The sequence below is a fragment of the Podarcis gaigeae genome, assembly GCF_964106915.1.
Source record: "Podarcis gaigeae genome assembly, chromosome: 13".
NCBI lineage: Eukaryota > Metazoa > Chordata > Lepidosauria > Squamata > Lacertidae > Podarcis > Podarcis gaigeae.
This window is the reverse complement of record NC_139689.1, coordinates 13,010,698-13,037,262: the sequence shown is the minus strand read 5'-3', so window position 1 is coordinate 13,037,262 and position 26,565 is coordinate 13,010,698. Positions and strand designations below refer to the sequence as shown.

Here is a 26,565-nt window from a genome sequence, read left to right as displayed (position 1 = left end):
TTCACAGAAAATCCAATGCTTAATTATATTTCTTAGCCGATTTTGCACCCCCCTGCCTGTGCCCCTGGTGGGGTCCTTCTTCACCACCCCCTAGTTACGGCCCTGGGGTGGGGTCTTCCTTGCCTCTGAGAGGGCTGGAAAGGGCTTGAGTTTTCCAAAACTCTATTGCCACCTTTTCAATGTAGGGATCACATTTTTGTGAAATTTTGTGAAATTTGTGAAACAGGTTTTTGTTGCACGTACCTTTCTTTCAATAAGGGATAGATGAGAAATTTGTTCATTCTATGCATTAAAGTGAACTGACCACCACCTTTCCTCACAGACTAATAATATGGATATACAAATACTTATTTGTCAGAATTTGCACCTCTCCAAATTTTGCGACACAGATAGCAAAAAGCCCACCGAAACATGTTTTAAAATACATATTTTATTATAAAATGTGTTCAACAGTGTGTACATTGAGATAAAATATGTATTTAAATATGTATTTTTTGATACAATCATATTTAAGTGTGTATTCAAATACAGATTTCCATACAGACTGGTTGCTTTTTTTAATGCCGATTGATGCAGACACAGCATAGAAAGGATTTATGAATTAGCACATGTAAAACTGAAAACAGACTCGAAATTAATGGTTCCATCCATCCCTATTTCAAAGGGACGGAGGGCTGCTTGTGAGTGTCCCTGCTTTCATTCTAGAAATCCACTCTCTAGGGATCTGCAGTTCATAACTTCCCCAGATGCCAGCAATTCCTGAAAGCCTTGTGATGTCCTCAGCTAGGCTTTCCTCTAAATGTGCAAAGCAGAAGTGGCTCACCAGGTGGAACTATGCATAATTCTGGGCAGGTGCATCACTGTTGCTTATGAGGAAGGAAAACGGGGAGGAAGTGAGACAATCAGGGCAGGGCAAACTCCCTCCCAGTCCCCCAATTTCGCCTTATATACAACAAATACAGTCACATAGGACTCCCTCTCCGTGGTACAATGGGAAAACTGGTTTTCCTAATGGTCTTGAGTATTTGCTGGGGCTGCTATACGCCCGCTATTTCCCAGACATAGCTGGGATTTGTCTTTCAAAAATGGGTGAAATTTTCGCAAAGCAGCTGAAATGTACGGGGAAACAACTTTTGTGTCCGAATTTTCACTTTTGGAAATATGGCAAGTTTGAAATAATAAGTCTCCATTGGATGTACTGCACTAATTTTTTTTGTACCTCTATTATGCCTATTGAATTGATGATGATGGTTTTAAAAAAGCTTTTATTGAAGTAAATCAAACAAACCTAATTTTTATTCAGCGTAGACTCACTGGAATTAATGAATACGACTAATTTAGGTCCATTAATTTTAATGGGTCTGCTCTTAGTAAGGCTTAGTTAATACTACCCACAAATACATCTTTTCACCTTTCACTGCTAAGGCAAGCTTGACCCTCCATATACCCACTGAAATCAAAATTCTAAAGCACCCTGAGGATGAGATAGAAAAACTGAAGTATATTTTGTGAGGTAAGAAAAACTTTTAAATGATTGGAGGCCAGGTTTCAGCATGCGCAAAGAAAGAGCAGGTGCCAATGCAGCAATTTGGGTTTGTGACCAATTTGAGTCATATTCAGAGTAGACTCGTTGAAATAAATGAGCATGGTTAATTAAGGCACCTTCGTTTCAGTCGGTCTACTCTAACTTAGAATACAGCTACAACCCCTAGATACTTAGGTGGGCTAATGTGGTATGTGAGACACTCCATATGTTCAATGCCCTCTCTTTGGCTACCTGTAGACCTTGCTTTTTAACCAAACACTGTCCATTTATGGTGCCTAAATGTTTGTACTGAATAATCAAAAGGCCCCATGTAGTTTCTGCAATGCATTTTCAGTTAGGGCGTCACAGTTTTGAGGTGCTGGGCGCGCAATATTTTGAGGAAGCTGGTTGCTAGGCCTGAGAGCGAGTGCTTTGAGGGAAATCTCAATACAACAGCTGTGTGCCTCCAAATGAAATCTTCATGCCACACAGCAGATTACAGATGTGTGGGACCTGCATATCTCAGATAAAGGGTAACTGGCGGGGGGGGGGGGGAGGGATGGAAAGAGAGGCCATTTCTAGCACGCAATATGAAACCACGATGGGTCAGACAATCCATTTGTGCATGCACAGAATCCACGCCACTCCACAACACAGTAGGCTTTCAAGGTGACTTGAGAGGTTTAAAAGTATCTTCATGTTCTCGAGATGATCCATTCTCCACTGGGTTAGTAGACATGGTCATAGACTCGGGACTCACATTATTTAAGGTGGCCAACTTGGCGTCTGCCTGGTACTGATGGTCCCGGCTGGTACCACGCCTGTAGCTGGACACTTCTGAGGCAGTTCCTTCAAAGAGTTTGGCCATGAATCCGAAGCCGGCTGACCGAATGAAAGAGCTGCCGCTGAAGGCGTAAAGGATGGGGTTGACGCTACTGCTGAAGAAGGCGAGAGCCACCAAGGTCGGCCTAGCCATCTTAGCGGCTTTTTTGACATTTTCAGAGCCGCTCCACACAGCAGCCACATCCAGAAGGTTCACCATGTGATAAGGGAGCCAGAAAATAGCAAAGGCCAGCACGATAAGTCCAATGAGGTGGTTTGTACGGCGTTTCCGACGGAAACGGGTTTCCTTCAGCCGTAGGCCGATAGTTCCATAGCTGTAGAGCACGGCAACAAAAGGCACCACAAACCCAGTGATGGTTTCGAAGAGATTGTGGAAGATCAAATGATTGGTTGTGGGATGAAGGATTAAACAAATATACCTATTTCCCCAAAAAATCACCTTTCTGTAGAAAAGTACAGGGATGGCCAAGAAAACAGCAACCACCCAAATTGCCAAAACCAGAAGCCATGTGGTACGTTTGGTGCGTATCTTCTGTGAGATGAAGGGCTTGGAGATAGCTAAGCAGCGATCCAAGCTCATGAGGGCGATGAGAAACACGCTGCCGTACATGCTGACCCCACAGATGTAATGGCAGGCTTTGCAGACCGCCTCGCCGAGTTCCCAGTTCCCAGCGCTTAGAAACCGCAGGAATACGGGCGCCGTGAGCAGCACTGCCAAGTCAGCTATGGCCAGGTGAAGGATGAGGAGGCACGTGACCGTACGCTTGCGGACAACACAGCCTGCGCTCCAAACCACAAAAGCATTGCCAGGGAAGCCCAGAATGAAGGCGAGAGAGAGCACAGTTAGGCCAACTGCCGCGCCTGGCAAGGGCGATAGCGCTGATGTTGCATTCTGGGTGATGTTGGAAGTGCTCATGGTCCTCTTGGGTGGCAGACAGCAGTGGAGGAACTGTGTAGGGAAGAAGAAGGGAGAGAAACATCAGCAGAATTTTGTGACTGCGGGCACACATTTTATTCTCAAGTCAAACGTGGACCAAAGCTTGATTAGCATTTTTCTAATGCATTCTATCCCATCAAGCAGCTTTGAGACTATTTTCCCTTTCGTGCAAAGCGGCTGCTAAGTGTAATCATGCACATGCTAGTGTTACCAGACAAAAGTCTGTTTTCCTCGGTTCCCAAAGCTGGTTAAGGAGGCACAATGAGTGGAAAGGATCGAGTCTTTCTTGCTGTAGCGATAGTGGCTCAGTTTGGTTTGCTCTCCAAAAAGACTGAGCAAAACAACACTCGAGGCAGAAAACATTTCTACAGGGTTGCAGAGCATGACCGCACCCATGCCTGATTTCCCACCCCCCATGCCTCCCAAGCTTGCTCTTGACGCCAGGTTCTAATTGCTGATAAGCTAAAAGGCTTGCCTGAAGCCCTATCTGATTTGGTTGTGGCTCTCTACTTGCAGAGAATTGCTTTTAATATGAACTTTCAGCTTGCTGATGGGCCAAACTGGTGGTGTTTGGGCTGGAACCTGAGAAGTTAGCCCGCTTGATAGAGCCAGACCACTGGGTTCACCCAACCTGGTGGTGTGCACACTGACCAGGAGCTCTCCATACTTCAGAGCTGGGATATTTAAACAGGAGCTTCCTTGAGGTTTTTTAGCTCTGTTTAGGGAATCTTTTAATGTTTAATAGACTATTGTATTTTAATATTCTGTTGGGAGCCGCCCAGAGTGGCTGGGGAAACCCAGCCAGATGGGCGGGGTATAAATAATAAATTATTATTAATTATTACTATTGTTGTTGTTGTTGTTGTTGTTGTTGTTGTTGTTGTTGTTATTGTTGTTGTTGTTGTTGTTGTTGTTATTATTATTATTATTATTATTATTATTATTATTATTATTATATTCTTCCAGCATGGGACCAGTCAGGGGGGCATTCTGCTAGCTCTCTTGCAGATGCTGCTGTTGCTTGCTGCCTCTCCTTAAGCTGTTTCACTCTTTGATACTGACTTCTCCATCACAAGTTCATACAGCGTTCACAGGGGAGGGAGAGTTGTTTCCTTATTCTCTGGGTGTTAGCAGGCTAATCAGAGTAGCCAAGGGGGCACTTGCACTTCACCTGCTGCCAGCCAGCCAAGCCAAGGAGGCCAGGGACTTGTGGGATGGAGGCTTGATGCTGTCCAGTGGGGTGTTGCTAGAGTGTCGGATTAGGACCTGGGAGATGAGGTGTTCAAATCCCTGCACAGCAGGGACAGCCGGAGATATTTTGGCACCTAAGGCGGACCACAAAATGCAAATTCCCTCCCTGCCAGGGATGAAGGTGTGAGTGAAGTTGTACAATAGGATCAAGCGGGGAACAAAGATCTACATTGGGATTTGCTGCCGCCTGAGGCGGTTGCTTCATCTTGCCTAATGGGTGGGCCGGAGCTGTTTCTCAGGCATGAAGCTCACTGGGTGTGACCCCGGGTTGGTCATCACCCTTCAGCCTAACCTAATTCGCAGGGTCGTTGTGAGTATTAAATGGTGGGGAGGGAAGACCCATGGATATTACCTTGAGCTTCTTGTAGAAAAGATGAGATATAAATGCAATGCAGAGAAATAAATAAGTACAGTGGTACCTCGGGTTAAGAACTTAATTCGTTCTGAAGGTCCGTTCTTAACCTGTAACTGTTCTTAACCTGAGGTACCACTTTAGCTAATGGGGCCTCCCGCTGCCGCCACCCCACTGCCACCGCACAATATCTGTTCTCATCCTAAAACAAAGTTCTTAACCCAAGGTACTATTTCTGGGTTAGCAGAGTCTGTAACCTGAAGTGTCTGTAACCTGAAGCATTTGTAACCTGAGGTACCACTGTAATAGAATTGCCCATTGATCTGCTCTTTCTGTTGTACTTGGAGCACAAAACTTTTAAGCCATTGAGCTTCACTTTAAGGGGGCAGGCTTCAAATCTAGCGGAGCAAAATATTTCGTGATTGCTGCCCCCGTCCTGCAGCAATGGGCTTTCATAGAGGATGTGCCACCTGAATCGACAGTGACGTCCGATGCTCCCTTCGACTAAAAGAACAAAGACTTCTAGTTTCTTGAAAGCCCATGAAGCAACTTCCTTGCAGTTCTTACATAAACGGTGGGGCAACTGTTTTGTGATGGGAGAAAGGGGGAAGTGTGTGTGTATGCACAGGAGTGCATAGGGGTGTGTTTGTGCATGCCCCTCTACCAAGACTCTTCATGGAGAGGAGCTCCATCGTTTCCCATTTCCCTTTCTGTATTTGCCCTGCAACAATGGAGCAAAAACGTTGCATCAGTGGTGCCTTTTCCTCTTGGAAGATAAAAGCAGCTGGGGGGGGGGATCTTGTTGGGTATAGATAACCCACAGATAAAAGATTAAGTGCAAACACCCATTCTGATCAGTGCTAGAACCTCAGTAGGTGTGTCTCTCGCTGTGTGTACAGACAGATAAATACAATAGACATAGATATAGATTGGAAATCTATGTATCACATTTGATTTGCACCATAATGGTTTGTTTGCTCATAGAACCAATGTTCCAACAAATATGTTGGGTTTGCCTTGATAAGGTAAAGGTAAAGGACTCCTGGATAGTTAAGGTCAGTCCAAGGCGATTATGGGGTTGCGGCACTCATCTCGCTTTCAGGTCGAGGGAGCCGGTGTTTGTCCACAGAAAGCTTTCCAGGTCATGTGGTCAGCATAACTAAACCACTTCTGGCACAACGAGACACTGTGACAGAAACCAGAGCGCACAGAAACACCGTTTACCTCCCTGCCTCAGCAGTACCTATTTATCTACTAGCACTGGTGTACTTTCAAATGGCTAGGTTGGAACAGAGCAATGAGAGCTCACCCGGTTTGCGGGGATTCGAACCGCCGAGCTTCTGATCGGCAAGCCCAAGAGGCTCAGTGGTTTAGACCACAGTGCCACCCGTATCCCTGGATAAGGGCTCCATGAGACATAGCATGAGACAAACACATTCAGACAAATACAAGGCATTATCAGAGCCCAAGGCTCAATGAGGGTTTGAAGCAAGATTGGTGTGGTGTGTGTCTGGGAAGGATGTGTGGCCTAGAGGGGTGTATTTGGGCCCAGTGCCTGAGGTTGCCCACCCAGGAGAAGCGTAGCGTACACCAAACACCTGTAGCAGAACTCAAAAACTGGTTGAATGCTGTTTCTAGGGTCTATCTGTCCCAATGCTCTATGAGTCAAGACTGCTCTCTAGCTGTTTGCTGGCAGGAAAATTGTAGTATTCATGGCATGTAAATTCCCTGGGGTTACGGTATGCCACGTCATGTGGTTCTTGTCACATCCGTTCTTCTTTGTCCAGAATGTGTGGGCTTTGTGGTTTCTCCATGCAAGAACCAAAAATTCAGGGCATCCTCCCTCACCCCCAAACGATACCTGTCAAAGCTGAAATTGAATCAGGTTATTGTCACCTAGAACCTGCTTTTAGAAAGGCTAAGCCTTGCCGGCCCTGTGAAAAGAGTGCGCTAAGCATACACAGATGGCCTTTGCCATCTCCTATTTAACACATGGGAGTACTTCTGATGTTTATTCCTTTGCGTGAAAATGCACATAAAAATGTTGAACTTTAAGTGAGGTGAGGTCAGACTAGCAATAATACTGATGGTCAGTTCCTCCTCCTCCTCCTCCTCCTCCTCCTCCTCCTCCTCCTCCTCCTCCTCCTTCTTCTTCTTCTTCTTCTTCTTCTTCTTCTTCTTCTTCTTCTTCTTCTTTACAGGCAAAGGGCCTTCTTGGTAGTGGTGTCTGCCCTGTGGAACACCCTCCCATCAGGTGTCCAGAGAATGAACAACTATCTGACGTTTAGAAGACATTTTTAGGCAAGGTTTTCATGTTTGCTGTTTTATTGTGTTCTGTTGGGAGCCGCCTAGACTAGCTGGGGAAACCCAGCCAGATGGACGGGGTATAAATAATAAATTAGTATTAAATTATTATATTATTAAAAAGAAAAGAAAAGTAGCTTCTGAATTAAAAGCAGCCACTTCAATTAAAAGTGGAGGGTTGAGAGTTAGTAGATTTCCTTTATACCCTAGCTTTTGAAAGCTGAGATGTGTATATTTCAGGACCCACCCTATTTTTGTGACTATAAGTTGTATTCATTGTTGTTAGCCCTCTCTGGGACCTTAGGGTGGAGGGGAAATATAATAAAAACACAAACAGAAACAAACAAATACAATCTAGGGAAGGGAGCATGAGATTTCACTCATTTAGGACTACAGGGATGTGACTTTAGTAGCATGCCAAATCCTCTCCAAAGACTGGCCTGAGAGGAAGACAAGAAAAATGGGTGAAGACAGAGAGCTGCTGTGTCTAGTTCTGGCGAATTAAGGAAGAGGTAGACAAATTGGAATAGCTTCAAAGGAGGGCAATGAAGATGGTCAGTGGTATGGAAACAAAGTTCTCTGAGTTAAGGGTGACAGAACTGAGCTTATTTAGCCTGGAGGAGGGAAGACTAAGCGGGGAGAGGACGGTACTCCAGATCCCTGAGGGTCTAGGGATGAAAGGGAAATTCAGTTTGGTTCACATTTAAATCTGAATTCACAAAATTGTCACTTTCTGAAATAATACGCAAAACACAGCCAACCTTCAGAATTCTCACTTATACAAAATGCACCATGCAGTTCTCCAACCAAAGAACATTCACAACAATGCATACAGTACGTTGGGGGGGGGGGGGAGTATGGAGAAGAATGACTATATTAATGAAAACAAGATACAAAAGTGCATCAGGAGAATTTGCATGCAAACACGAGTGCATTAGTCAAAAGTGCATACAAACATGTTTATTAGAGAAAAATTCACACAAAAATGCTGGAGAATTTTCGCAAGGACTTAGTAAAAGGAAATAGTTAGCAAGTTTGAGGGGGGGTTGGGGGGAACCCTGAGAAACTGAGAGAAGAGAATCTGACAGATCTTTCCACCTGTGCAAAGGAGAGGTTGGTCTCTGCTAATGCAAGAGGCTGGAGCTGGATTGTCATGTGCTTAAAGTTTCAGGATATCAGTTGAACATTAGGAGAAACCTCTTAATGGCTTAGAGGAGTGATGAGTGAATATGTAAATTTTTGTTTCTCCCAGTTTCTCTTTTTTTTCAGTCTTAAGGTCAGTTCTCCACATTTCCTTATCAGTTTACAATATATATTTTTATCCTGCCCAAAGGAAGTCCTCCTGAAAAAATTTCAGCATTCTTGCCCGAATTTTTCAATCTTGCTTAATATTCGCATTTCCCCCCCCCCATATGTGTTGGGTTCATGAATATAGGCATATTTTATCCTAGCACATACACCGACGCACACATTATGTGGCTGCATAATGACCTTGCTAAATCTGAAGAGGTGTGAATTTTGGAGGATGACTGTGGTTCAGTCTGCATATTGTTTCGGAAAATGAAAATTATGTAAGTTTGGTTTTAAATGGAAACAAATGAATTTCTCCACCATCCCATCTCATAGGCATGTGTCAGTGGTCAAATCCACACCATCCATGTAAAACATATGGACTCCTGGGAATTGTAGCTTTGGCCTCACACAAAGCTACAATTCCCAGTTCCCAGGATTCAAGGTGTGTGTGAAATCATGTGCTTTAAATGTACAGATACAACCCAGTGTTTGTTGGGGTTAGGGTATATAGGACTGAAGCCACAGTACAGATTAGTCAATTCATTAAACCACAGATTAAGCCACTGAAAATAGTGAAAAACCCCACAGCAATTAAATTTAAAATATTTTGGTCAGATACATTTTGGTCCAACTAAGCAGCAGATGAATTTGTTAAAATTATGGTTCATTAATTTTCCAGGTGGTGAGAAAAACCAGGGGGGGGGGGGCAAAAATCTAGCATGCTCGTCCCCACAACCCCCCACCCAAATCGCTACTTTATTTAAGGCAATGTAACCTAGCAGTTCGAAAGCACCTCCGGGTGCAAGTAGATAAATAGGGACCGCTTACCAGCGGGAAGGTAAACGGCGTTTCCGTGTGCGGCTCTGGCTCGCCAGAGCAGCGATGTCACGCTGGCCACGTGACCCGGAAGTGTCTCCGGACAGCGCTGGCCCCTGGCCTCTTAAGTGAGATGGGCGCACAACCCCAGAGTCTGTCAAGACTGGCCCGTACGGGCAGGGGTACCTTTACCTTTACCTTAAGGGTGTGTGTGTGAAAAACGACTAAGGAGAACTATTCTAGTGAGTTGTGGTAAAGTGTTTCAGATCCCTACATAGCCATGGGTGACTATAGCTCTTTGTCTCAGCAGGCTGTCCTACCACACAGGGTTGTTGTGGACATAAGGATGGGAGACTATCTTGCACACACCCTTTGTGCACTTGGAGAAAAGGTGGAATAAACAGTCTAACCAACCAACCAACCAACCAACCAACCAACCAACCAACCAACCAATAATAACGTGCATGCCAGACATGGTCAAAGGAACCCTTCATTTTTTGTCATGGCTTCACATCTTCCAGAACTGCACCTGCCATTGAGAAAGGTCCCTGTAAATTCCCACTGCAGCGATTCTGCCTGGCTTAAGTTATGCCCTGTTAAGGATGGCTCCTGCTTTTCACTCTGATTGTTGTCCCATTACAGGGACACCAAAGGAAACACTGCCTTATACTAAATCAGACAATCTAGCTCAGCCGGCTCTCCACTGACTTGCAGCCTCTTTCCAGGGTTTTTGGGGACAGGGGAGTCTCTCCTATCCCTAGCTAGAAATTCCAATGGATTGAACATGGGACTTTGTGCATGCAAAGCAGCTCCTCTGCCATTGACCTACAGTCCTTCTCCAAAGAACCCGCCAGCCCCTCTTACCCTTTCGGACTTTGAAATCTCTCTGTCTGCCACCGACTTCTCCAGCCGTCTGTGCCCCGAGGCTCGTCTCGTTTCTATATTTGCATATCACCACTTGCGGAGGTGGTGAATGTGGGTCTGTTTGTTTGTTGCCTCGCTTTCTTTCTTAATGACTTCCACGGACCCCCCCAAGAGGAAGTGAACTGACAAGTTTCACAAGAGTTGAGTAAGTGATGGGAGGAAACGGTTCTGGCGATGGGGTTAGCCACCGGGCCGGAAAGGTGAAGAAGTGAGAGGGATGGAGGTAGAGCCACCGCTTTCATTCCTCCTGCAAAAGAACGGGCTCGCAATCTTAGATCCAGCTTTGTGACTAGAGAATCGGGCAGCCTCAGTCATATAGTGTGCATTTCACCAACTTCAGGTGGGGCTATTTCTGGGCAGGAGTAGCCTGGCCACAATAATCTATATTCTGGTAGCCTCCAGGTTAGATGACTGCAGTGTGATTTGCGTGAGGCTGCCCTTGATGATGATGATGATGATGATGAAAATAATATTTATTATTTATACCCCACCCATCTGGTTGGGTTCCCCCCGCCACTCTAGGCGGCTCCAAACAGAACACGATAAAACAGCAAACATTAAAAACTTCCCTAAACAGGGCTGCCTTCTAAAAGTCAGATAGTTGTTTATTTCCTTGACATCTGATGGGAGGGCGTTACACAAGGAGGGTGCCACTACTGAGAAGGTCCTCTGCCTGGCTCCCTGTAACCTCACTTCTCGCAGGGAGGGAACCTCCAGAAGGCCCTCGGCGCTGGATCTCATATTATTTGTCTCACTATCTGCTGTGGAAAAAATACATCACCTACATAATTATTTGTGTCAGTTACTTTGTCATTACATTATTCTGCCCAATTCATTATAACGCAAACACAAAGCAAATTTTGGGAGTAATCAATTATGTATCATTTGCAGACTGAAAAGAACAGCAGCAAATGCTGATTGTATTCACTAGGTTGGTTTCTGTTCTGGACTTGGGATGAATAAGCAAACTTTGGCAATTTCTGCTCATGTTTCCATTTTCATCAGATTTCTCTGACATTGCTATGCCTAGGGCAGCAAAGCCTAGTTTTGGGTCAGCCCTGCAAATCTGGATAGCACCAATGAACTGTAGAACAGAATACAGTCCTCCAAATAAAATAGCGCTTTCCAACATCACTTACACTAGAACGTGCTAAAAATTTGCGACAAAACAGACACAGCATTAGGCATTGAGGAGAAGTTATTGGTTGACAATGTTGCTTATCAGTTGCTAACCTACCTGAGTCAGATAAGATAAAATGTTTCCAGAGCGGTCTGATTAAAAAGGGCACAGTTAGCGAGCCGTTGTGCAAAACATGCTAGGCAAGTGCAGGAAATAAACAGCAGTCAATATAAGGCATGCTAAATTGCAGAAGTGTCAAAACAATAGGTTTCTTAAGCACAGCAGCTGGTGCAAAGAGTCTGGGAGTTTCCAAATCTAACACATTCTTGAGGATAGGGCCTTTTAAAGCAACCAGGTCTCTTAGCAGGGGCTCCAGTTACCTAGACTGATCCTCCCCATCTTGCCAGGTGGGGTTGATGGGAGTTGTAGTTCAAAGCATCTCGAGGGCACTAGGTTGGCAAAGGAGGTGCCAGTAATATCCCCATTTCTAATGAAGATAGCAGAGCACATTTGCTTTGGCTTCTCACTGTGATATTAGCAATTGAAGAACGGGGGCTATTAGGTGCAAAGTCTCTCTGCCTGTGTTTTGTGAATGCTGTATGGAAAAGCACATGAAACTGACCTTTGAAGAATTTGTAAGTAAACCATTTTTTTTTAACTTCCCAAACGTGTGGTCTTTTTCTCTGCTAGGGGAAGAGAGGAATTTTGGCAGGAACTTAGATGGGCATATTTTAAAGATCTAACGGCCTATATTTCCATACTTTGCTGTGCTGCATGTTTTGTGATTTTCAATCTCTGCTGGGGTTCTCTCACTTGGATTTTGGCATAGTTTTTCCTTGCCACCAACACCTTTAAGTATATATTATATTCCAGATTACTATGAAGTGCAAACTAGATGTGATGTCTTGTTTTTTACTTATTTAGTTTTGAAAAATAGCTACTTGGGGTCTAAAATTGATCAACATGGGGTGTGTGGCTTTTCCCTTACCATTCCAATCAGATGCACCCCAACCCAGCTGTTTTTCTCCTTCCAGAGGAAAAAGCACCCCTTATCCAATACTTTTGCCTCCATTGTGCAGGACAAATTAGAAAGAAAGAGAGAAAGAGAGAAAGAGAAAAAGAAAGAGTGAGTAATGCACTCCTTTCCAAGCAGAAACTTCTAATATGAAGTCCCTTGGTAGAGCCAGATGTTGGTGGCAGTTTGGGCACATTGACAACCTTTGTATGGGGGGGGGGATTCTAAATCTTCCAGTTAAAGGCACAGCTACAAAGCTAAGCAGTGGAGCCTGACACATCTTGGGTCTGGTAGGGTGGAGGGCACAGAGGCCCCCAAATAGATGGGGCCAGAGTCCATGACAGGCAGGGCCAAGTAATTCCAGTTCTGCCCACATCCTTCTCCCTATCGGCTTCTATCATGACAACAGTGGGATTAAGGAAGAGGAAGTTGACAACCAGTCCCTGGACTGGGTGTAAGTAAGAAAGCAGGCAGGTGAGGGCCGGCTGAGGGCAGTTTGATGTTGGTGGTGCAGCCAACATAGAGCTAAAATAATATGAAGTCTGTGCCTCACACCAACTGCTCTTTCTCATTCCACTGCAGTCCCTACAGGTTCTACAGTGTTACGGGACACGGGTACACATGTGTGTGTGATTTTGTCAGTCTTTTTCCATGTCCCGGATGTGGAAACGGTTCCCTTTGCAAATTCCTACCTGTGAGGCAATACATGTATATATTTAGGCCACCCAGATTGTTTCAACGGTGTGAATCTAATTCCTCTTTTTGTCACACAAGCCTTTAGGCAATAAAGATTAGGAAACATTGTCCCTAGAATGACCCAACCTTGAAATCCCTTTGCTGCTTGTAGCAACGCAACCCGTTGTCCCTCCAGACGCTTCTACAACAGCACCCCCTGGTGTTGTGTCGGGTCTCTGCCAACAAATACCTGACTCACAGCTGACTCATTTCCTGTTCCCTTGGCAAGAACTTGAATTTTGTTGTGATCCAAGCAGGTTTATTGCCTGTGGAGAATTCTCCTGCTTTCAAGTGACACCAGAATCTGAGAGCCAGACTACAGAAGGCCTTTGAAATCAATGACGGGATCTGCTGACATTTTCATCTTTAGCTTAAAGATGCTGGTGTAATTAGGCAATTTTAGTTTCTGGATCAGGGCTAGAGTCAGCACCTGGTACCTTAGGGCAGCTGCTGGCGGTCCATTTTTGGGGAAGCTTCACCCCTACCTCTTAAGATGGACCTTGAGTGAAACTTTTTGTGGTGCTCTGATGGTGCTGGATGGAGGACTCTAAATGCCATTATAATCCCCCATAGTACCACAGTGGCATTATATCAGAGGTCTTGTGAGAATTCATGTTGGGCACTAGACCAATGCTCAGAGCACTAGGACACACTAATAGAAGAGAAGGCCCACAAGACTGCCCTGAAGAATGTAAGAAGAGCTCACTTAGTCTATCGTCTATTTTATTGCACTTCTATCTCACCTTATCTTAAAGGAGCTCAACGTGGCACACATGTTTCTCAATTTCCACATTTAATCCCCGAGACAACCCTTTGGGGTAGGTTAGGCTGTGAGGAAGTGACTGGCCCAAGGTCACCCAGTGAGTTCTGTGGCTGAGTGGGGCTTTGAACCCGTCTTCCAGGTCCAAGTCCAATACTCTAACCACTATACCACACTAACTCTGTTATTTATTATTTTTTTAAAAAACCCACAAATTTGATTTGAGTTTACAAAGAGAAATACAAAGATACAAATATTCTTTTTTTGGGGGTGGGGGTGGGGGGTTTCAAACTAAAACATGAATCCAGAGGCATAAACGAGAAAGAGAAGAGAGAGGAGTGAAAGGAGAGAGAAAAAGAGATAAAGAAAAAAGAATTAAAAGAGAGAAAGAGAAAGAAAGAGAGAAAGTGTGTGGGGGGGAGTTAAGAAGCTTAAGTAATTTTTGATTCTAAGTTTTGATGGCTGTAATAATGGAATACTGAATGGTTTAGTTTATATAAAATATGCAGGGATTTATGCAAAATGAACCATGGAAAGAGCAGAAGGGAATTCATTGGTATTTTAAGGTTGTTCAAATGAATATTCTAAAATGTAAAACAGAAAATGTAATAAAAATTATGGGAGGAGGGGAAATAACTTTCGATTCTTCATCTGTCCACTATATATAAACATTATTCGTGGATAGCTCAGTTGGTAGAGGATGCAAGTCCTAATCTTAGGATCATGGATTCAAGTCCCATGTTGGGCCGGCTGTACTTGAGGGATGATTCCAACAGATTCCACACGAAAAACGCTTATGTCCCTGTGGAGATGGCAGTACCGAATCGGTGGCGCATGTCCTTCTGGCTTGCACTCTTTATAAAGACTTGAGGAATGAGATTATCCCCCCTCTTTTATTGCCCATTCCGGGTCGCCCAACCACTGCCACAGTGTCCTTTCTCTTGGCAGATCAAGATGAGCAGGTGACAGCAAAGGCTGCAAGGTTTTTACCTGGGGCCACCAGAATAAGATCCACCATTTGACTATTGATTCAAAACCCTAAAATGTATTTTATATAATTGACTTTTTGTTTCTATTCTTTGTATATCATGTTGTTGTTGTTGTTGTTTAGTCGTTTAGTCGTGTCCGACTCTTCGTGACCCCATGGACCAGAGAACGCCAGGCACCTCTGTCCTCCACTGCCTCCCGCAGTTTGGTCAAACTCATGCTGGTAACCTCGAAAACACTATCCAACCATCTCATCTTCTGTCGTCCCCTTGTGCCCTCCCTCCATCTTTCCCAACATCAGGGTCTTTTCCAGGGAGTCTTCTCTTCTCACGAGGTGGCCAAAGTACTGGAGCCTCAGCTTCATGATCTGTCCTTCCAGTGAGCACTCAGGGCTGATTTCCTTCAGAATGGATAGGTTTGATCTTCTTGCAGTCCATGGGACTCTCAAGAGTCTCCTCCAGCACCAGAATTCAAAAGCATCAATTCTTCGGCGATCAGCCTTCTTTATGGTCCAGCTCTCACTTCCATACATCACTACTGGGAAAACCATACCTTTAACTATACAAACCTTTGTTGGCAAGGTGAAGGCTCTACTTCTCAAGATGCTGTCTAGGCCTGTCATTGCCTTTCTCCCAAGAAGCAGGCGTCTTTTAATTTCGTGGCTGCTGTCATATTGTATATCATATTGTTGTTTTATTGCTATGGCCGATGGCTGACGCAAATAAAGATTCATTCATTCATTCCCATATTGGACAAAAGATTCCTGCATTGTACAGGACTGGACAAGATGACCCCCGTCATCCCTTCCAACTTTACTGTTCTACGATTCTGTGATTCATTCATTCCGGTATAACGCCCAGTAAAGGCACAGTGACCTTGTTCTCACACTGGCACTCCTCACACAGCAGTCATCCAGATGCTTGCGAAGAACCTGCAAGCAGGATGTGAGTGCCATAGCGCCCTCCCCATTTGGGATTCCCAGCTGCTAGTACTAAACGCCAATCTGCCTTCACCAGTGGAGTTAGAATATAGCCATATGCAGCCTTTGTGAGTGTACCCACCATGCACACATGGGCTGTGAATGGGACAACACTCCTTCTTGCAAACTCTCACTGATTTCTTCCAAGGCTCTTCTCCAAGCACCCATTCACCAACTCACATTTGACACACTCTGCAAGTGCTCTGCCCAGTGAGGCTCGGCTCCTTACAGGCGCATTGCTAAAAAGAATGCAAATATTTGATGGTGCCTCATCGCTGCTCGGGATGGGGGAGAAATCCTATTCAGTTCACATGAGAAAATAAACTTACTTAATTCATACGTTCCAAAGCAAGAGGCAGATTGCAAGCCAGTCTTCAAAATTCGCTTTTTTCCTGAATTTTGCAGTGAAGTTCTCCAGCTACATTTAACGTACAAATGTGCATATATCGGGGCACTGTTGCCCAGAAATGCACAGATTAATGAAAATGACATAAAATCACATTATCTTTGGGAAAGCTGCTTTGCAGAAATGTGCATACAAGTATTGGGCAAAATTGCACATAAAAATGTGTGCATTGTCAGAAATTTGCACTGAAAGGTTGGCGAATTAAAAATCAATGAATTGCAAATTGATGCTGCAATGTGGAGAACTGAGCTTCAGACTGCAAAACTTAGAGAAACTGAAATCAACATATTTGCCCAGCCCTAGTTGTAGCAGGGATGTATTGCTTGTATTTCATCGCTCAGATTTGGAGTAGGGTCGAAATGTAAGGGCCCTAAGTGAAACCAACGAACCCCAAGTAGCTGATTCTATCCACTTTTGCCAAATCATACATTTCCCTCATCCAACCACATGCTTCTAAAGTAGCCAAGGGAACAGATCCCTCATCAATCTCAAGGGGACCTGCAATGGGAAGAACGGCTAGCATGGAAGCTGAAGGAGTTCTGTAGACAGCATTAGATCAGGCAGACCCTCAGCTCAACGTAAGGGAGTTGCTTAAGCTTTGCTAGAACATGCCAGAGTCCTGTTTCCTACATAAGCCAGCAAGTCACCTAAGGGAAGCCAGAGCATGAAGGGAACCACCGTCCTTTGTCCTCAGTAGCTGATATTCACAGATATACTGCCTCTGTCCCTGGAGGTTTGCTATATGGCCATTTAACTGCATGTTCAAGGGACGCGGGTCACGCTGTGGGTTAAACCACAGAGCCTAGGACTTGCCAATCAGAAGATCGGCGGTTCAAATCCCTGCAGTGGGGTGAGCTCCTGTTGCTCGGTCCCAGCTCCTGCCAACCTAGCAGTTCGAAAGCACGTCAAAGTACAAGTAGATAAATTGGTACCGCTCTGATGGGAAGGTAAACGGCATTTCCGTGCACTGCTCTGGTTCACCAGAAGTGGCTTAGTCATGCTGGCCACATGACCCGGAAGCTGTATGCCGGCTCCCTCGGCCAGTAAAGCAAGATGAGCGCCGCAACCCCAGAGTCAGTCATGACTGGACCTAATAGTCAGGGGTCCCTTTACCTTTACCTTTTAACTATAGCTTTAAGCTCCTCTATATGCATGTGTGTCTGTGTTAATGGGATATGAATCTTGACAGGAAAAAATGGGTAACGTTGATGGGCATACCTTCCATAAATGAGTCTATTCCTCTCTTATGAATAATCCCTTTGCAACTGAAGTACGTCTGTTCAAGCTCTTGAGCCCAATAAATTGTGATCTGTGCCAGCTGCAACTGGAAGGTCTGAAGAAATGGAAGAAAACAGTAGGTGGCGCCAGAGCCAATGGCAAGCAGAGCCAACTCGTACTAGTTTTATTCCCATTCTCTTCCCTGCTGAGTTCTACTTGGGGATCAACACTGAGACTCAGGAGGAAGAGGCTGACAGGCAGTGTCACCCACTGGGTTGAGCTTGATGCAAATAGGAAGGCAGACAGTGAGGACTGGTTAAGGGCAGATTGAGAAAGGTGTAGCAGTACCCCATTCAATCTAACAAAGCAGCCTCCACTCAATGGCGTAGCGTGGGGGGGTGCAGGGGGGCCGGCCGCACCGGGCGCAACATCTGGGGGTTAGGGTTAGGGGGCGCAAATCCACGGGTTAGGGGGTGCAAATTACTTGCCTTGCCCCGGGTGCTGACAACCCACGCTATGCCACTGGCTCCACTTATTTCAGTTAAAGCTGTCCAAGACATTTTGCTGCCTGAGGCACACTGCAAGGTGACAACCTTCCCTTCCACGTACAGAGGTACCTTGGTTCTTGAACTTAATCCATTCCAGGAGTCTGTTCGACTCCTGAAACCATTCAAAAATCAAGGTGCGGCTTTCAATTGGCTGCAGGAGCTTCCTGCACTCTTGCAGAAGAAAAGTCAGATATTTGGCTTCTGAAAAACATTTGCAAACCAGAACAATTACTTTCAGGTTTGCGGCATCCGGGAGCCGATTTGTTCAGCAGCTAAGCCGTTCAAGTACCAAGGTACTACTGTACAGAAGTTGATCAAACTGACAGCTGAGTCTTACACTGTCAACAGTACCTGAAAGCATCTGCCTCACTCTGCCTAACAGTAGGGCCGACCCCAATTCTAAAATCATCCATATTTTTTTCTCTCTCTCACTCTGCTTACAATACCTGAAATTTTCACCGACGTTTCATTTAAAACAATAACAAATGGGCACATCTCAGCAATTCACAAGAAATCATTAGTTTATTATTGCAAACAATCCGACACAAATAAGGATGGACTGTTGATGTACTTTGGATTTTTACTCCTCTTCAGCATATGGAAAGGAGGTTTCACATGCAGAATAACTGATTCAAAAGTGAGACCTGCGACAAAATGTGTGGCGTGGAGTGCTGCTGTTCACATCCAAATTCTGATTTCCTCCCGTCCTCCAGTAATCAGCTGGCACTGAGCATGGCCACTGCGCATGCTTAGTCCTCATTGGACTGATTTTGGCATTTCCCCACTTGGAGTTTTCCTCCCTAGCCCTTCTGAAAACCTTGGATTGCCCCCTGCTTGTTGGCTATAGCTGCATCTTGGCTGTGCCCATTCGGCTGCAAAAGCAGTGATGCTCACAGCATGAACTTTGGAAATAGAGACGTGTTTGTGTGTAGAAGCCTCTACTGGATCCTGCTACCTTCAGAAAACAAGAATGAATTCACCACTCTTAACTTCTAAAAATGGGCACATGTGCTGCAGGCAGATAGTGAAGGAATGCTATGCAGGTTTTGTCAGAGTAGATCTACAGATCTCTTTCCTTGTGGGAACACCCTAGCCCATTTTAGCTTATTAAAAAAACAAACCCTGCCGTAAGATTAGAAATATTCCACATCAAGATGGATAACTTGCCCATTTAACATACAAGAGAGGCAGAGGGAGAGAAACTGTACAGAAAACAACATAACTTACATTGAAATATAAAAAATATCAGTTCATCCAACCACCGTTGGTTTCCAAGAAAAAACAACAACAACTTGGTAAAATATGGCAACCTTAGTTGAGTCGCTGATTAGACAACACTGATCTCCTTCACACCATAGCAAACTTCAAAAATGTGGGGTCTCCTTTGCCATCTTTGTGACCCCAGCCCCAAGGAGCAAAGAAAGCTTAGAAAGGGGCTTAGAAGGAGAGGTGGCTTTAGAATTAAGGAATATCTGGGCTCATCTGAGCTGAGGAATTTGTTTTCAGTACCAGAGCTGAGCTCACATTTCTTTTCTGCGCAAAAGCTGTTGTTGGTTCCCCACCTGCCCCAAAACGTTCCTCATTTCAGCAGCCTATTCAAGCCTGATTTCAGCAGCCAAATTTGGGGAAGCGCTTTAGCTAAATGGTGGAGTATATCCTTTGCTTGCAGAAAGTCCAGGATCCCCAGCTTCTCTTGGTAGGACTAGGAAGAGACTTCTGGCCTGAAATCCTGAGGAGCTGTTGCCAGTCAGTGTAGACAATACTGAATGAGATGGACCAAAGTCCAAGGCAGCTTTCTATGTTTCCTGAGGTTCCCAATGATCTGACTCAGTATAAGGCAGCTTCCTGTGTTCCCATTTTACTTAAAACTGGTCTGGAAGGTCCAGCTGGTGCGAAATTTCAAGGCTAGACTTAAACGTTTGCACTGGTTGACCATATGCTAGTGGGCCAAGTTCACGGTTCTTGGAGTAATTTACAAGGCCTTTAGCAATTTGTGTCTACGATACCTCAAGAACCATCTGATACTTTACATGCCTCCCTGGTCACGGAGATCTTGGAGAGAGTTGTTGTTAGCAACCCCTCTCCCCCATGGCTCTGCATTCAGCATTGTGCATCCATTTCTGCAGAACTTCCGGACTGACAGGCCCCTTCCCTTAGTGAAGCACTTAGTGCAGACTATTTTAGCAGGCATTTTGAGGAGGCTTTTCTGATTTTATGGTTAATTTTGATCGATCTTGTATATTTCCTAACCCTGTTGTAAAAGCCACAGTGCTCATGCGGTGGGGGTGAAGAAATCTAGGGAATATTGAGGGAAATAAAAAGGATGCTAAGGATGACACCCCCCCCAAAACCCCCCCAGAGATGTTCCTTTTGGGTCTAATAGAGGGTGAGATACCTAAGAACGTATTAAATCTTTTTCTTTAAGCAACCGCTGTGGCCAGAATAGCCTATGCACAAATGTGGAAGGACAAAAACAGTCCAATAAAATAGTATTGGCAGAATAAGTTAATAGAACACGTGGAGTAAGTGAGGCTGCCTGCAAATGTAAGAAACCAGGATGAACATACCATAAGAGAGGAGTAGGAAAACTTTGGGGAATGTTTAAAGAATTATAACAGTTACATAAATCTCCAAGTAGGACTGGATATAGGAACAGCAGCTAAATCAGTTAGAAGGTGTAGAGACATGTAGCAAAACTAAGAATAAAAAGGAACCCATGGGAGGGTGTGTGGGGAAGTGGAATAATGTAGAAGAATAATGAAGAATATTGTGAAATGGATGTACCAATTTACTGTTAAAGCACAAATAAAATGGAAAAGAGAGCAAAGGCCACAGTGCTAAGTGGTATAATAACTCTTGTAATCATAGAATGATAATAAAAATTTGGAATAAGAAAGGCTGTTGCTATTGTTAAACAAATGGGACTCAGAAAACCTTGTTGATCTACAGCAAATCTACCAGCAGTTCTTCACCTACATTTCCCCCACTTCTATACAATTTGCCCTCCAACATTTCCAGAATAGTAGTTGTACTTAATTTAAGAACTGAGAGGTGTAGCTCTTCCCTGCCTCTAATCCCTCAGGTGTAAATTGTTTATTGAGGAGGGAGACACTCTGTATATGCCCAGTCACCCTTTGTTTTATAAGTTTCACATCTTGCCCTGAAGGCGGAAATATATATATGGGTTAAACCACAGAGCCTAGGGCTTGCCGATCAGAAGGTCGGCGGTTCGAATCCCTACAATGGGGTGAGTGCCCATTGTTCGGTCCCAGCTCCTGCCAACCTAGCAGTTGGAAGGCACGGGAAGGTAAACGGTGTTTCCGTGCATTGCTCTGGTTCGCCAGAAGCGGCTTAGTCATGCTGGCCACATGACCCGGAAGCTGTATGCCGGCTCCCTCGGCCAATAAAGTGAGATGAGTGCCGGAACCCCAGAGTCGCTCACAATGGTCAGGGTCTTTACCTTTACCTTTATATATATATATATATATGACTAAGCTTAGTGCACTGAGTATCAGATTAAACCTGACTTGGGTTGAAGGAACAATAGCTGTGAAAGTCATTTAGCAGCTTTGTAGTGTGCACATGGTCTCAATGAGTTTCCTACAAGCCAAGTTTCCAAAAATAGAGTAGCTAAGACAGCCAGGCCTAGCAGATGGAGATGGCTCAGCAGTAGAGGACATGCTTTGTGTAAAGAAAGGTTGAATGCTGAGCATCTCTCAGCCGGGCTGGGGAAACACACTGCTTTAGACCCCAGGGAGCTGCTGCTAGTCTACTGGTCTTCAACTTGTGGGTCAGGCCCCATTAGTGGGTTGTGGCTCGATCCAAGATGGATCACACCAGGAGCACTCCCACCATGCAAATTTATGGCAAAAGGTGAAGAAACGGGTCCCCCAATGCATGCTTGCATTATAAGTTGGTCCTGAGTCTGAAAAGGTTGAAGATACCTGGTGTAAACAATACTGAGCTGGCAGGACTGACTCATAAAGCATAAATTACATCTTGTGTTGAAACCTGGCATGATTCAGTCTAGGAGTGTCTGTATCCAAGTTGCTCTCTTGTGCCACCAAGACCCGGCCCTCCGTCTTCGTCCTTGTCCAGCCCGTCACAACTCTCCAGGGGCTGGTGGTCCATGCCCATGGCAGCTCCTGCCACCACCACCAAGTCTTTGGCCAGGTTTTTGTGGGACTGGGATCTTCTGCCGAGCCCATCGGATGCCCCCTCAAAGAACTGGGCAATGAAGTTGGCCCCAGAGGTCTTGATGAGGTTCCCAGCCACGAAGACATAGAGCACAGGGTTGATGCTGCTGCTGAGGAATGCCAAGGCTGTGGCACCCGCTCTGCCACTCTTCCAAGCCTGCCCCAGTCGTTCCGCCGTCCGCCCTGACGACAAATTAGAAGCTACCTGGAGCACGTTGACGATGTGGTAGGGCACCCAGAGGACAGCAAAGCAGATGACAATGGCGACAATGAGCTTCTCTGTCCGAGCCCCCTGTCTCCGCTTCACTCCCCTGAGGCGAATCAAAACGGCAGAATAGCAGCCGACGATGATGGTGAAGGGTATCACAAAGGCCACCACGGTTTCCAAGGTGAAGTGGAAGATGGTCAGGCTCGGCCTGGGGTGGCAGGGCTCACAGATGTACCTCCCTGAGGGATCCTTGACTACTTGTCGGAAAAGGAGGGCCGGGATGGATAACAAAATGGCCGCCACCCAAATCCCTGACAGGATCTTGACCACCAAGTGCTTCTTGCGAATGGCTTGGGAGAAGTAGGGCTGGTTGACTGCGAGACACCGGTCCACGCTCATGAGGGTGATGATGAATATGCTGGCAAACATGTTGATGCAGCACAGGTAGTAGACCCCTTTGCAAACTGCTAGGCTGAATAGCCAGTTCTTGAAGATGAGGAAGGTGATGAAGAAAGGAGTGAGGAGAAGCACGACCCCATCGGCCACTGCCAAATTAACGACTAGGAGGCAGGTGACTGAGCGGTGACTCGGCTTCATCTTCCAGAGGATACTCCAAATGACAAAGAGGTTTCCAGGCAGCCCGATAAGGGCAGCCAGGAGTAGGAAGACAATGCCAGTCACACTGGAGGTCGGGGAAGACAGGAGGGTGCTGTTTCCAGAGGTGTGGGTGCAGTTGTTGGTGGCACCACTGGAAAGAGGGGCTGGGGACTCCCTGTCAGGAAGGAAGAAGAATAAAAGCTTGAGCCAGGAGGAACTGAACTGCCCCTTAACCCCTGTCAACCTTGGCTGCCACAAATTGCAATCAATTTTGCTCGCAGCCATCTTGTGCTTTATCTGCATCTCTCTTTCCTGCTGTGGTCTATGACACTCCCTGAAATTGATACTGTAAGCTCACTGGGGCAGGGGCCTCTCTCTTTTAGGTATGCACTGTAACTTTCAAAATGTTTTGATTATTTAGTGTATTTCTATGGCTTGCAGTGGAGAGTGCTGGGTTCCTTTAGGAAGAAGGGCATGACGACGAGAATTATAATATCAGTAATATTAATATTAGCTTATGAAGTGATGAGGGGATGCGGGTGGCACTGTGGGTTAAACCACACAGCCTAGGACTTGCCGATCAGAAGGTTGGTGGTTCGAATCCCAGTGATGGGGTGAGCTCCTGTTGCTCGGTCCCTGCTCCTGCCCACCTAGCAGTTTGAAAGCACGTCAAAGTACAAGTAGATAAATAGGTACCACTCTGGCAGGAAGGTAAATGGCATTTCCATGTGCTGCTCTGGTTTGCCAGAAGCGGCTTAGTCCTGCTGGCCACATGACCCGGAAGCTGTACGCCGGCTCCCTCGGCCAATAAAGCGAGATGAGCGCCGCAACCCCAGAGTCGGCCATGACTGGACCTGGTCAGGGACCTGGTCAGGGGTCCCTTTACCTTTACCTATGAAGTGATGATGGTGATGTTTTTACTACTCCATCAATAGGGAAGAATGACAACTAGAGGAAAATGTTCCTGTCCTGAGGAGATTGCAAATTGGAATTCGGCAAAGCTGGGGCAACAGAAGGAAGGGAGGAAGATGATAAAGCAACTGCCAGTGAAGTTTCAGACTCGGGGGTAATGATTTGGTGTGTGTGTGTTAGAGAAGGCCAATTGTATTCTCCTCCCTCCCTCCTATCCACGGCTCTCTGTGCCTGAGCTGACTGGCTATGGAGGATGGCGCTGAACTGCTTCTCTCCCTGCCAATTTTTTTCATTGACTTTGTGGGTGCCTGGCCTCCGCTATTATATTATTGTGGGTAGCCAAACACCCACAGCTCCCTTATGCTCCTATCCCTCCCTTGGTTCTGTCTCCTTCCTTTCAGCTGTGTCCTAGCCTGGCATTTTATTCTGTTTATGGTACTATAGCACACAATGGCTCCCACCCTCTAGGCAACATGGTCCACCCTTTTCACCTGCACCACTGTCCTTGGTCCCGTTTCTTGGTCACGCCCTATTTAAGAACGCAAGAACGATCAGGTCAAAGGACCACAGAGTCCAGCATCTTCCCTCTCCCAGCATTGGCCTGGCAGATGTCTTATGGAAGCCATCAAGCAGGGCAGGAAGACAACAGCCCTCCCTCACGGTTGGATCCCAGGAGCTGTTATTCAGCTGCAACCGAACATGGAAGCTCCATTTAACCATCAAGTCTAATAATACCAATGGACAGACCCACCCTCCATTAATTTGCACCATCCTCATTTCAAAGCCCCCTGAGGTTGCGGCCCAGTGTCACTCCATTCTGTGACAGCAACTTCCATTCAAAAGTCATCATTTGAAAAAGTTTTCTCCTGCCTTTCCTGAATCTCCTGCCAATCAATGTCAATTGATTCCCAAGCTCCCCAATTTCTACTGGAGAGAGAAAGAGAGAGAGAGAGAGAGAGAGAGAGAGAGAGAGAGAGAGAGAGAGAGAGCATGCCCAGAGGGTGCAAAATATTTTTACAAAAGCCTCCCTCATGTTTTCCCTCCCTTAGTGGCTTTCAGTCTTCCCTCAAGGGCAAGATGCTCTACCACCACATTCCCTAATCATTTGAGTTGCCCTTTTCTGTCCCTTTTCCAGTTTTATGATATCCATTTTATCAGCAGTCGACTACAACTATAGACAGGTTTCCAAGTGCGGCTTCCCCATGGATTTGTACAAGGGCATTATCATCCTGGGCAGCTTAACTTTCATACCCTTTTCCTGATAATGCCTGGAATTTTCCACTGGAATTTTCCAGAGTGGTGCAATGTTTCTGTTCCTTTATTTTGACAACAACCACCATGCAAAATACGCAAAACAATATTTTGTCTTGTGCAACTCAGAAAGAAAGAGTTGTGGGTGTGTTTTCTTTCCTGGCATCCTTCTCACACATTACCCCACATACTTCCAAACCGCCAACCTTGATTTCGGTCTATCCCAGATCTGGGCTACTTCCTACCCACTTCATCTACCACAATGTGGTCTTCTTCTGGATCTGCTTACGGTTCTTCGCCCTGACTGAACCTGCAATGCAATGACTTACATGGGTGAGTTGGTCTCTGACTGGAGCCCACGAAGCTTCTCTTGCTCTGTCTGCCTCCGTCTTTCCTTCACATCCTTTCCCTGGGCTGCGAATTATCTCCTTCTCCCAGAGCTTCTGAGCTGCTGCTTCTATTGCCGCTTTGCACGTCCAGACTGGAAGCTGGAATGAGGTTGAGTAATGGAAGAGGAGGGAGTGGCAGAAGGACTTGCCTTCTGCACACAATCCCCCCCCCCCCGCTTCTTCACTAGATCTCCAAGTTGGGACTTGCTGGCATTGAGGAAGACCACACCCAAATACATTTGTGCCAAGAGGACCCTGGTTTTCTCCATGTGTTTCTTCTCTTACTCCCCCCCCCCCGCCTTCTGGCCCCTCTGCCATCCTTTTCTCCTTGTCTCATCCTTTCATTCAGAGAAATCCGCCTGGACGTTGCTTAAAAAGGAAACAGCTAGATGGCACGAGGCTGGCTGCGGAGCGCAGATAATGGAACCCACAAAGCCTCTCGAGGAAGAAAACCTCACATTAGGCAACAGCAGCTCCTCTCGCAATTTTTGTTTCTGCAGGGGGAGTGACAGAAACATCCTAGAATGGCTGATTCTTGTAATTTACCTACACAATCTCTCTCCCCCCTGAGTCCCACAAATAGGAAGGCAGGAAGCTGCCTTATAACTCAGTCCACACCTAGCTCAGTAATGTCCACACGGACTGGCAGTGACTCTCCAGGTGTCTTTCCAATCCCTTACCAGAAATGCTGGAGACTGAGACAGGGACACAAAGGGACTCTTACCAGTGAGCTACAGCCCCTTTCCTGCTTAAAGCTCATTCTCTTTGACGCCAAGTTCTTGCCCTACCCTGGAGCAGTTACTTTCTGAAATGAAGTGTGCTGGGATAGGAGCTGGTTTGGTGGAAGTTACCCGCTCTGGTCTGGGAGTGCCTAAAGGGTTCCATTTGAGCTAGGTATTCGGCTCAGGAGCCAATTCTTTTTCCAAGTTTGCAAATATCTAATTTTAAAAGGTGAGGGGGGGGGGAATCAAAGAGTTGCATATGTAAAGTGTCTTCAGC

General features: G+C 45.7%; 1 protein-coding gene across 3 annotated transcripts; it reads right to left on the bottom strand.

The window, feature by feature from the left end:
* Nucleotides 1-414: 414 nt before the first annotated feature.
* Nucleotides 415-25,645, bottom strand: LTB4R (leukotriene B4 receptor). Of its 3 annotated transcripts, XR_014557105.1 has the most exons (3): nucleotides 10,186-10,848; nucleotides 824-3,317; nucleotides 415-783 (listed from the first exon to the last, which is right to left on the bottom strand). XR_014557105.1 is itself a non-coding variant. In XM_083706827.1 (2 exons), the coding sequence occupies exon 2, from the start codon at nucleotides 3,282-3,284 to the stop codon at nucleotides 2,190-2,192; it is 1,095 nt and encodes a 364-aa protein (XP_083562953.1). In that variant the 5' UTR covers nucleotides 3,285-3,317; nucleotides 10,186-10,832; the 3' UTR covers nucleotides 415-2,189. The 3 variants fall into 3 exon arrangements, 2 of the variants coding, with proteins under 2 accessions (XP_083562953.1, XP_083562952.1); XM_083706827.1 differs by having other exon boundaries at nucleotides 415-3,317; nucleotides 10,186-10,832; XM_083706826.1 differs by lacking the exons at nucleotides 415-783; nucleotides 824-3,317; nucleotides 10,186-10,848 and adding exons at nucleotides 21,497-23,189; nucleotides 25,507-25,645.
* Between the last annotated feature and the right edge of the window lie 920 nt (nucleotides 25,646-26,565).